We start from the raw sequence: 13115 nt of genomic DNA on the forward strand, positions 1-13115 counted from the left end.
ATGCAACAAAATTATACAAAGTACGATCTACAAAAAGTACTAGCTACAATCCAGAAAAAGGCACTGGAGAACATGCAATCTCTTACCTGATTTGGTGAACAAACAGGGAAGTCTTCAACAGGTGGAATTAAACCCTGAGCAATCAACTGTCCATAAGAAGGAGGTGCTTCTCTTCTTAACAACTCAGCTTCAACCCTTGACAACTGTGTCTCAAAGGATCTTTTTTAAAAGTACAAAGAAATTAACAACAGTTGAAGCAGTTTAATTTTTATAGATGAGAGCAATACTACTGCATCCATGGTACAATTTCACAGTTTAACACAGAATTGTTGCTAATATGTATGAAGAACAACCAAATTTGAATTTCTGTCTTCCAAGTAGTACATGAAATATTACTTTGCTTCCTTCTATTTACACTTCTAAATCCAGGAATGTAAGAACACAGCATACCTAATTCTAAAGATGTGGCTTCCATGTAAATTGTGAAAGCTCCAAAATGGGCCCAGATATGTGGGAGACAGAGATGTACTAAGTTGCCTCTTAATACAGCGAGAGGCTGACAGTCCAATTTGCGCATGTCTCACAGACACACTGCAAACAGAAGAGGTTGATTGTCTATTGTGGTTGGTAAAGCAACCCAAATTACATCTGTAGTCAGTTGCATCAGATGTGGATCTACATTAGAGTGGAGCTTAAGTAGACAGGAGCCATTCTTCTGGCTTCTTCTGGCCTCTTCTGGAACAGCCTTGAGCTGAGAGCAGCTGCTAGCAGAGTCCCTTTACATATTCCTGGCACAGGAGAGATGTTAGAGGATAGCTCCCAACTGACCTAAGCCGAAGAAAGCCTGCAAAGATGGGATTTGTCCTATCCTGGCAGGCATGCATGGCTAGAAACAACTGCTTGGACCCTGTAGAACAGAAGGAAAGTGACAGGAGGTATACAACAGATATAAAAGAGAGTGCAGAAAGACACAGTAATGGAAAGCTCTGGAGGAAGAGGGAAAGGATAATGGGTGGTGACCAAGGAGGGTGGTGATGGTTAAGGATCAGCAAAGGTAAAGCAGAAGGTTGTGGTGAAATGACCATATAGAGATAGAGAAAAGGACAGGGGGGAAAAGCAAAGGAGGAGAGAGGGAGAAAGTAATAGAGGGTGAAAGAAAAAAATAGGGAAGAGACAAAAAGGCCAGCAGAGATCTAAAGCAAGCAGTTTTGATCCCCATCAACTCAATAATTCACAGACGATCCTGACATTTACAGAGTTGGGTACATGAGAAGCAACAATCCAAAACATGTTGTTCTGGGTCCCCGCTTTCTTACTTAATGACCAAGAAGATATCCTAAATGTTCAAGCAAGAATGTCACACCAACAAGCAGTCCTAGAACACTGCACTACATTGGGGTTTAAGGCACATTTAAGGTCATGGCTATCACTCATTTCTGCTCAAGAAAGTGGGTAACATTTCAGAAGGAACTATCAGAATCCATGGTGGAATCTGGCAAATCTTTCTAGAAAGCTATTTCATGGTAAACTTGGGTTGAGGCCTCTAAGGGTTAGCTCAGATTAATTAAGTCCCTGGATAGTATCCACAGGCCTCTACTTGTGTTGTATCTTGCTTGGAAAAGACTGGCTTTTCCAGATCACAGGCTGTGGAAAGGGACCAATCTACACCATATTAGTGACAGACTGTGTAGAGGCAATTTGAAGCTTTGTAAATCAGACATAAATGAGTTGCTTAGGTTTTATTACACAATACTTACCTTCGTTCAAACATTCTCAATGAATACAGCTTACAAGTGCATCCCAAAGCAATGACAAGGAGCAGCCCACAAATTAGGCTACCAATGACAGCAGCAGTTATTACTCTGGTGGGAACAATGACTGGGCAATTCTCTTCATCACTACCATCACCACAATCATCTTGAGAATCACAAACCCAGCTTTCAAACACACATCGATTATTTTTGCAGTGGAAATTTCCTGGCTGGCAAAAGAAGCAATTCTTTTCATCTGAACCATTTGGGCAGTGATTTTGATAGTTGCAGCGGTCAGAACGTGGATAGCAGGCACCATTCCGAGAACAAGGAAACTCTTCTTTTTGACACATGGTGCAGTTGGTTTCGTCTCTTCCATTTGGGCAATGCCAATAACCATCACAGCGCTGCTGTTCTGTGTAACAGCCCCAGTTTCCACCACATGGGATTTCCCATGGAAGACAGAAGCCATCTACTTGATAAGTAGCATTAAATCCTCTTGCAGCATTCACCTTATCAGCACAAAAATGCACTCTGATTTGACCAGAAGTAGAAACAACTGTAAGAGGGACGTGTGAATCAAACGCAGTTAGAACACGCAACAACTTGCGAGGATTCTCCTCCAATCCATCATATATTTTGACATAGTCCCCATAACCAGTACCATCAAGTTTAAAGTCAGTGAAACGCAAAATAACTTTGCGATGATCTCCAGTGTCTATTAGCCAAGTGCAATTGCTCCCTGGAGGATAAAAGTCTGGATAATTAGGAGAATTGAAAGTACCATAAAAATATTTTAGCCACTGTCCACATGTTGGGACATCACAGTCTATTTCATCTCCAAAGTCAAGACAGTCAATGTTTCCGTCACATTTTAAAGATTCTGGAAAGCAAGTATAAACTTTGAGGCGAGACAGACACTGAAACTGGTTGTATGCACATGGTTGGAAGGAAGGAGGAGTTGGAGGATTTGCTTTGGCACAGGTTTCTTCATCAGACTTGTCTCCACATTCATCCATGTTATTACATTTCCAAGATTCTGGAATGCATTTCCCATTTGCACAATGGAACTGGTTACAGTCACAGCTTGGTTCACTGGATTTCCCTTTGAAAAAAAACACAAAAATGCATTTTGTTTTCTAAATTAATACTACTTTTTTCATTAAACCATGTGATTATTGACAGCGTTTGCTATCAATATAATTAATACTCAATGTCTGTTAAAGATTATCTAGATCAATGTGATAAATTCATTTTAACTGACAGATATAATTTGAGCAGTTCGATATGCTACAGTTCTAAGTCTGGTTTCTATACTTAAATACAAAGGATACCAATGTAGAGTTGTGTGCTTTGGGTGTCCGATTTGGGTTTTTATCCTGAATCAGGCCCGATTTGGAAAGATTCGGGATTTCTGAATTGGCCTCAGCATTGCTGAGCTGATTCGAGAATCCCAAAGCAAAGCTTTCCAAAGCGATTCGTATTGCTTCAGAAAGCTTTGGGAAAAGCGGCAGCAGCCGCAGCACTTTTCTAACTGTTTGCATTTGCAAACAGCAAGAAAAGTGCTGCTTGTTTTCAAACTTCTCACCCTGCCACTTTTTTCACCCCATGGGAGAGGGGAGGAGAAGGGGCAAGAAAAGTGTTGCTTTCAACTGGCTTCCAGCCCCGCTGCTTTTTTCATCCAATGGGAGGGCGGCAGGGCAGGAAGCCTGAAAGCAACACTTTTCTTGCCATTTGCAAACAACAAGAAAAGTGCTGCTTGGAGATTCGATGTGATCTATAAAGATTCCTGAATCTTTACAGAGTACACCAAAGTGGTTTAGACACCCAAATCCTGACAATACATAACAGTTTTACATAAAACACATCACCAGACAAAACAAAAGTATTTATATTGTAACATTTCTGCATTCGACACTTACCTGCAAAATAAGTCAGTCTGAAACCTTTCCTTGATATACTTTCATCAGAATGAAATCTGATCCAAACATGGTCCTGTGATGAGATGTATGGAGAAGGAATAGAAGACCCACATGCTCTGTAACCTTCCATGTTTTTGTATGCCCCTATTGTCAGCCAATCTGAACTGCATCGCCGTGATCCCTGAACATCAAAATCCTGAAAACTACAGAAAAATGAAGACTGTTAAAAACCTGCTTTGTTTAACAAATTATTTAAAAAACAGGATTTTAAAAAGATTTTACCAACTATGAAGTTAATACAGACTCCAGGACATTTCCCAAGGATCACACATACCTGATTTCCCTTCATTTCAGTTCTGCAAAACTGAACCTTAATTTTTACACTAGTTGTGAAAAGGATCTTCCAAAGTCTGAAACTGTAGAGAACTTTCTATAGTTCATATTTAGTAATGGTGGCTTACATGAGCTATCATAATACCTCCTCTAGGAAATCTCTATTTCTTTTATATCTCTGAAGCCCATCTTTCTCCTAAAAAGACAGCCTGTGCTCAGAGAAGAGGCATTAAGTTCTTACAAACAATAGGATTCTCCATATAGAAGATTCCTTTTTTCCCCTTAAATATCATCTTGGAACACTACTTTTAAGAAATGAAGCTTTTCCTAGTATACTATAACATTATTATCATTATTAATTGTGCTCTTTTGTTACAGAGGGGCCTTCTTCCTCTACAATACTACAAGATCATCAAATCAGTACTGCTGAACTGAGCATAAATTCGTTTTGAATAAAATGTTCAAACAGGGTTTTCTCAATAATATTCTCTCCCCCTGCAACCTACCTAACTCTAGCCAACACTCAAATGAATTTACCTTCCAAGAAGTCATCAGTCATTAAAGATTTGCTTCTAAGATTATTTCTTATTTAGTGTACTTCAAATTCTAACAATGTGGAAAGTGTGCTAGCAGAGAGATGTCAGGGGAAACAGCTTCCGCAAAGCAAATTTGCAAACACAAAATGTAAACAATGGATTGGAACCAATAAGTTTTGGTCTCCTTTTAGATATTTTTAAGAGAAAATGAGAACCGTGTGGATTTTCCATCGCTGCTTATTTTGAACCTTTTTAATAAGGCTAAACACATGAATGAGATGTAGACGCAGAGGAGTTAGCCGTGTTAGTCTGTAGTAGCAATATCAAAAAGAGTCCAGTAGCACCTTTAAGACTAACCAACTTTATTGTAGCATAAGCTTTCGAGAATCACAGTTCTCTTTGTCAGATGCATGGAGGCAAGAAGAAACTGGTCAGATATATAGGTGGAGAGGGGAGGGAGGAGTAGATGCAAACAGTAGCTTCTGATATGGAGATCAGTTTGCTACTGTTTGCATCTACTCCTCCCTCCCCTCTCCACCTATATATCTGACCAGTTTCTTCTTGCCCTCCATGCATCTGACAAAGAGAACTGTGATAATCGAAAGCTTATGCTACAATAAAGTTGGTTAGTCTTAAAGGTGCTACTGGACTCTTTTTGATGAATGAGATGAACAGCATAAAAGCAAGTATTTAAGGGCAAGCCTCTCCTGTTTTCCTAGTTTCTGTACTGTGTGTTTGCTAATTTTGAGTATCTTACTTCTTCAACCAGCAATATCTACAACCTATCCCCTATTTCAGACTTCAGGCATAACATGGCATACTTCTAACAAACCTCTGCTCTCTTGTGCAAACTTAAACATGTATATTCCATGTGGACTAGTTTATTTCTGTACTGTCCAAAAGACACTGAGTTAATCTCATGGCATTCATTAAATTCCCCTTTGTAATTAGCTAGCCTAGGGAGACTGAATTTTATATTTAAGCAATTTTTATTTTTATGGGTTTACAATTCTCTCTTTCCGAACAGTCTTTATACTTCTGGGACTATACTTCTGTACTTTTGTTTCTGAACTGAGTAACAGTTTGTGACGAAAGTATTCTAAGCTTTGATGCTGTGCTAACTTAACATCTTAGAAACGAAAATTGCACATCTCATCATTTTATGAGCCAAGTGGACCCTTGTCATAAAATCAACTGCTACTGAAAGAAGAAGGGTTTCAAAAGCAGTTTGTTATATGGCATGCGGGAAATCAGCTATCGGAAGGGGGAAAAGGTCACAAATTTATTGGACTAGTGCAAGCTCCCCATCCATCCCCAGTAATCAAACTAAAAAATCCATCTAGACCACTATGCTACTTCTCATCATGCCTATCCATATGTCACCCAGAAGCTTACAAGTAGAGAACGAGAACAGCTTTCTCTCTCTCTCTCTCCTGGGGCACCCAGCAAACTATTTAAAGGAAGGATCCATGCCTAGTTACTATTCTAACTCCCATTAATGGGTTTAGCTCTCTTTTAAAGCCATTTTAGCTAATGTACTGATGACACAAAGTCCAAAACCCAGCACGTAAAAAAGCAATTTAAATTGAGCACCCTGGCATAACTTATGAAAATTATTCTTCTACATAATTAGGATTAAAATCTAATTTAAACAGCAGCTTGAAATTTTGATAAAATGTGAGAGAAATGTGGAAGGAAAACAGTTTTGATTCTCATCTTAGCTTTCTGCAAGTGCGAAAGACCTTCACTTGCAACATTAATGATGCTCTGTGCTGTTGTATATTTGGATGTTTAAATCACATGAAAATAAAATGTAAAAGAGGAAAAAATAAGATCTAAAAGAAAAGGCACATGAACCGGTTAAGATCATCTTCAGAATCCGTGTTCTGTGTGTCTTTAGCTTTCAGAAGCGAGTTGAGTGAGCAACAGAATTGAGGCTTTTTCTGTTGCTGTGCTTCTATTATGAAATTCTCTCCCCATGGACATCTGCTTAATGCCAAGCCTTAGATGCCCAGTGAAAGTATTTTGTTTTCCTGGGCTTCCTGCCAATTTCTGTTACTCTGATTATGTCTTTCCCCCTCTTCCAATTCTGTTCAATTATGTATTCTAAAACAGCTGTTTTTACTGGTTGCTTTTATGGTTTTATTATTTTTGTTGACTGTTTTAATGATTTGTTAGCATATTTGCTCTTAATTGATAAATAGTAGTATCTTAAATAAATAAATACGATTAAACAAACATTTACAAAAAATGATTTCTGCATAAGCAATGTATAAACACTAAAATCTTGGGAAAGATTTAAGTTACAGTGGAAAAGTACACAGATTACCTTATTGTAATAACTTCTCCTGGGTTTGCCCGAATATACCAGCTACAGTTGATTCTGGCAGGATATTCGAGAGGCCAGCCTGGGCTAGTGATTATCCCAGTTGGACCTCTAATTTGCTCTGGAATATCTCCACAAGCTGCAAAGATATAAAAATCAATATAATTAGAGATATTTCTGCTAAGATTTAGTGCAGAAGCACATAATTTCCTAAAATGATACATCACTCAAGATACAAGGCCCTTAGCCTTAGATCTTATACTCCTCTTCCACTTGTAGAAGGCAGTTATACTCCTGAACAGCTCACACAAAAAGGAGGAAGGCAATTTTCAGTAATTCCCTCTCCCACTGTAGCCCCAGCTATAACTCCTGTGATGTTCCTGTGGTCCACACCCACAGGGGCACAACGTTGGAGACATAGAAGACTCCATGAAATGCTTCATTTCATAATGTATAGGTAAAGTGACTGAGAGAGCAGCAGTAGGTCAACTCCAGGTCTTCTTAGATAACTGCTGTGCTTGGTCTGGTTTTAGGCTGGGCTATGGGATGCAGATGGCTCTAGTAGCTTTAGCTGATAATCTTCATCAAAATATAGACAAAGGCCATGCTTTTTTGTCGCTCTTCCTGGACTTATCTGCAGCCTTTGATATAATAGATCATGTTATCCTGTTGAGGCAGAAGTAAGTATTGGGGATGTTCCTTGAACTGGTTTGAATTGTTGTTCATGGAATGGGCTTGAAGGGTTGGAGACCAGTTATCTTCAGTGTGGAAATTATCTTCTGGTGTTCCACAATCTTATCCTCCATGTAATTCAACTTTTATGTAAAGCTATAGAATTGGAAGTCATCAATATGTGGATGATACCCAGCTCTACATCTTGTTTTCCAGTAGAGATGAGTCGCTGACTGACAGCTGTGGTCAAACAGCTGAAAACAAACAAATTAAAACTGAACCCAGACAAGGCAGAAGTGATGCTGGCTTGGAAAGTGAAGATCTTGAAGGATATTGTGCTTCCCACTTTTGATGGGGTTCAGTTGCTCCTTGAAGACTCAGTTAAGGTCCTAGGAGTTATACTGATTCAGCATTAATAGAGAAGCAAGTTAATGCAGCTGCAAAAAATACCTTCTACCAACTTAGTCTAGCCCTAAAGACCTTGACACGGCCAAACTAGCCACCTGAATCTGTGCCATGGTATCACTGAGACTAGACTGCTGTGCTGCACTCTAGAGAGGTCTCCCATTGAAGTTAACTCCAAGATTCCAGTTGGCACAGAATGCTGCAATTAAAATTATTACTGAGAGCTTGCACATCACTCCCATTCTGCAGTTACACGCTTGGTTACTCATCAGTTACCAGGCTCAGTTCGAAGTGCTGGCTATCATATACAAAGCCCTCTGTGGCTCTGGGTCCTCATATTTGCAGGAACACCTTCTGCTATGGCAGCTTTGCTCATCTAAACAGGGCCTTTTGCAAGCATCACCCTGCAAATGGGCAAAATTAACAGCAGTCCATGTGCACACATTCTCTGTAGTGGCTCCCACTGTGTAGGACAGCCTGCATGATGAGGTTAGGAGGGCTCCCACACTGCTGGCTTTCCATAAACTGTGAGAACCTGAATTATTTAGGAGGATTATTTATACAAGTAGGAGGGCTGTACTACAAAGAAATGGTTCAAAGAGATGCGTTAGTTAAAGGGATATGGATTGTATCTTATACTGGGTACTGTCTGTTGCAGTGATTATTTTCCTGTTGAGTAGTTTCTGCATTATTTAGTATGTCAGGTTTAATTGCTTATGCAGTTTCTCCATTGTTTCAGCTTTCTATCAGATTTCTGCTTGTTTTCAAAACTCTCCAAATGCCCTACTGCATTGTTTATTGAATGTCCCAGCTGCTGATTACACTGCGTAATCTGCCTTGAGACTCAGTGAGAAAGGCGGACTATAAATAACGTAAATAATTAAAAATGGGACCCAAGCCTTATGATTGAGCGTTATAATAATTAAATAACGGCAAGTATTTTAAAATATGGAAACTGCTGAGCAGTTTGACTATACAACCTAACAAGTTACTTTGGTACCAAAGGAAGATTTCCTAAGTACTTGTGTGTACTGGCAAAATACATCATTCAAACTCACAAGTAATGCTCTTTCTTTTATCCACAACTAGATTAGAATACTGACAAAGCATTAATAGTTGAACCAACAAGAGGAGTAAATAAAATGGCTAAATCTTGGTAAGTCAAGAAAATGCACACACCATTAGCAACTTCCAAAATTTATGTACACATGGCAAATAGATACATGTAATTTTTTCACATATGACAGCATACACATATGCAGAAAAAAGATTAAGGTTGCTTGTAAATAAATCATTAATAAAAGGATTTTTACAATTTTCAGTTTCAAAACTGAAATTTGCTCTTTCAATAAACCAAAGTTTTATGCTGCATAAATGGAAGCATTTGACTTAGAAGTCTGTTTTTTCACCAATACTCAAGTTTTACAGAAGATTTATTGGTTTTTGTTTAAGCACCCATTAGGTGGTGCTCTTACCCCATTACTCTTTGGGATTCTATATTATTACTATGAACATGCTCAATCTGTTACTTGAGTCTTGTGTTACGGGACAAAAAGCAGTACTCAGTGTTACAGAAAACAAAATTAATAATTTCATAAATTTATAACTAGAAAATTAATGGGCAAAATTTAGAATAAGTTTAAACAATTCCGATACCTGGGAATACTTTTTTGATATAACATGTGGAAACAACATATTGAGGAGGCCCAACAGTCAGCTGTTCAAATGACCAACATATACCTGCGACACTCTCAGCGTATAACTCTAAGGTGGGAGCTCAGTTGTTATAAGGTGCCCCAAATTGGATTTCTGGTTACCAAGATCAGCTTGATACCTTTTCTACTAGATTCCTTCAAAGAATCACAGGAGCACCTTGCTCCATTGTCTACTAGATTGTCCAAAATTCCATAGGCATAAAACCATGTTTGTTTCTCCCTTTTTAAAGGATCTGATTTGTGTCCCAACTCACCATGAATTATAGATTTTACTGGCTAGAAGTAATTATAACACTTCTTTGGCAGTAGCCAATTTTTTCCCTTATGTAATCAACAGATAGCCCGATCTGAACAACCAGGTGTTTTAGCTGTAATAGTTATATTGTCGCTATTATTATTTGTTGCTATTATTATCATTGCTTCATTGAACTGTTGATGCTCAAGACTGTAGTCATAAGAGCAGAGAGAAGAATGCAAATAATTTCATAAAGCATAAATATTGATGTCAAGTAACTGCAGAAGTTGTTCTAGCATTTCCTCTCATGATGCTATCTTCTAAAGATTCAAAGTATGTTATACATGCCAATTCCAATCTAATACCTAACAATAAGTCAAACCACGAGTACCTGGAAATTGAGCTAACTCAGCCATACCTCCATACTACAGATTTGGGAAGAGTGGAGAATCACAGAAGAATCCCGAAAATTATTACAGAAATCAATCTTTTTATTTAAAAAAATATGCATACATTGCAAATTGCACTTTTAGTTCTTTAAAATATTAGACTTAAAACATCCAATTGAAGGTGTTAGTTGCCATATTTGGGAGGAAGACACCACTGTTAAAGGAGCAGAACCCTTCGGATTTATTTGAAACAAGAATTATTCTTGTTTCAAATCCAATACATAATTACCTTTATCTAATTATATTAAGCAATAAAACAAGAAATTCTCAGCATTCAAAATATCTTAAGTACTTTTGAGTGTTTACACGATCGTGTTTACACAATCTAATCGTGTAAATTAGATCACTATTATTAGCATGGACCTAACAATCTGCAAACCATGCGGAGTAGAACCCAGCTCCCCCCTGCCATTTCAGTCCACTACCCCCCCTGATATTTTGTTCCTGCAGGTGAGTAACACCCTCCCCCCTACAAAAGGCACAGAGGGCTCAGTGGGTGTCTGCACTGGGAAGGACAGGATTGGCAGTAATTGTCATTCTCTCTTCTGAAGAATTGAAGGCATTTAAGTTTACAGAACCACATGATTGGCTATATGCTGTTCGTTCAAAATTGCAAGTGGAGGACTGATATTGAGAGACTGCCTGCAGATGTGAATAAGGACTTTCAGATTCATTGCTTAACCTCTTGCTATTCCAATAATGGAAAAGACATAGCACTTTGTTCACCCAGATCTCTGAACTTGCTATAGGCTAGTGAAGACCATATCCTTTTAAAACTGATACTATTCCTTTTTGGATAACTTGATTTTCAGTCAATAAACTTACTGGATAATATACTAGATAAATTCTATCAATTCAGTACATTTCTGCTTCATTTAATGCACCCCAAAAAGCCACAGAATGTTTATACTGGTTGACTATTTACATACTGACAACAGACTGAAAGACAAAAAGAACAGCTGAACGTTCAGCCAAAGTAAACTGGCTAGAGGGAAGGGTGTTACCATGAACCACAAATTAAAAAAAAATCTCTCTCTCTCGAACTTAGAGAAAGGAGTGAACATCAAATATATGCAACATGTATGAAAGAATACCCTTTGAAGATTCTAAAGAAATCTCTCTCTCCTTTAATAGTTTTCTAAGGTCAAACCTAAACATTACTGCACGTATCTGGATGCTGTCTGGCTTTACAAGGAGATTCTTCATGCCAAGGAATAATGTCAGCTCTGCTTAATCATCTGGAGAGCTTCCTTGTACTCCCAGATACTAAAAAATGAACTATAGTTGTGTTTCTATCTGAATGAGGGGAGGGCCCTGACTGTAAAACAACTACAAGACGCTGCCTCTTTTGGAAGTAGTATTCTCTAACAGATGACAGCATAATGTATAGATCAGATGGTAGTTTATTATTTGTGTACCTCGGGTTGGAACCAGGCAACATTTCCCACTCCTACTAGGGCTCTTCTGCAAGCACCTCCCCACCCCCCAAATAGGAACATGGTAACAGCTTACACTAAATTAAACTTACTGTACCCTCACTTTTGTTTCCACTTGTGGCAAGATCATGTGCAACCAATTTCTGGGCACTACAACAGATACAGAGGAAAGTGCTAGGTGCTGCAAAACATCTTGTGCAAGTGGAACTTCGCTAAGTCCGTTTGTGTTTCCGCTTGTGCATCATGGAATCCAAGTCCATGCTTGCAACAAGATAGCATAGAATGAACTGTGACCTGCTTGCTTCATAATAATTTAGTAGCCCGTTTCTAAATTTATCAACAATTCACTCAGACCTCTGGGTCCAGCCTAAGCTCCATCTATGAGCATCGTACCATCTTGTAACAGAATTTCTAAGTACCACGGGGTTGCTTAGAAAGATATGCTGAAGAAGCAGAAACAGAAGATGCAGGCTTTAACCAGCTGTTTGAAAGAACACGTGTGCAAACATCTGGTGAGGAATTAAACATGTGGCTAAATTTTTGTACAAAACTTCTCCCCACCCCTTTTTGTTTCAGTAAAAGATGTTCAGAAGAACTTTTGCATTGTTAGGTTTTCAGCACTCTTAACAACATATTGAATGGTTTTAGATTAGGAGATTCTATATATTAATATTATATACTACAGAAAGAATAGACTTGCAAGTTAAAGCATGCTCCATTGTGTAGTAATTACCTATCGCACACAGTGAACACATATGGCATGATCCTTCCCAGGCTTAGCACAAAGAAATCCCCACAGAACATCATACTGGAATTCAATTTCCTCCATCCTCCCCATCCCCAGAATGCAGGCAAACACTGTGCTAAGCTATTACAAGGAATGGGGAGCCCTGATCCTCATGTTCCTTGACCTCAGTAGAGAGCTAGGCAGGATATGGGAGGTGTGCACATAACTCTCAATGGCTAGGCTTGCTGAGTGACCATGCATGTATGCTTGAAGAAGGGGCCTTTAATCTCAAATGCTCCATGAAGGTACCCTTGACAGTTTCCTTCTGTTTACTGAAATATTAACTTTCACAGTCTGAATGATAAATACCTAGTTAACCAGTAGGTGCTTACTAACAAAGAATTGTCAGCTTATGGTCATAGACACGAGATTTACTTCTCTGTGATTTTTACTGATGTGCTTATAAGGATAATCCCATATATATGAAAGAAAATCAGACTCTCACAGATGTAATCTGTAAAAGTAAGAGGCTCACCAAACACTAATTTATCTTGTGCAATGTGCTAGTAAAATAGTCTACTTCTTTTAGCAACCATGCAAGAGTAGAT

General features: G+C 38.6%; 1 protein-coding gene across 2 annotated transcripts in view; it reads right to left on the reverse strand.

Annotated features, from left to right (window-relative positions):
- The window catches only part of LRP12 (LDL receptor related protein 12), a 54235-nt gene that overhangs the window by 4375 nt on the left and 36745 nt on the right, over positions 1-13115 (reverse strand). For both annotated transcript variants that reach the window (XM_054985810.1, XM_054985809.1), the window contains 4 exons: positions 6872-7007; positions 3674-3876; positions 1758-2856; positions 87-219 (listed from right to left, as the gene is read on the reverse strand). In XM_054985810.1, the coding sequence (XP_054841785.1) occupies positions 87-219; positions 1758-2856; positions 3674-3876; positions 6872-7007 (1571 nt within the window). The remainder of the gene's footprint in view (positions 1-86; positions 220-1757; positions 2857-3673; positions 3877-6871; positions 7008-13115) is intronic.

The sequence above is a fragment of the Eublepharis macularius genome, chromosome 7, assembly GCF_028583425.1.
Source record: "Eublepharis macularius isolate TG4126 chromosome 7, MPM_Emac_v1.0, whole genome shotgun sequence".
Taxonomy (NCBI): Eukaryota; Metazoa; Chordata; class Lepidosauria; order Squamata; family Eublepharidae; genus Eublepharis; species Eublepharis macularius.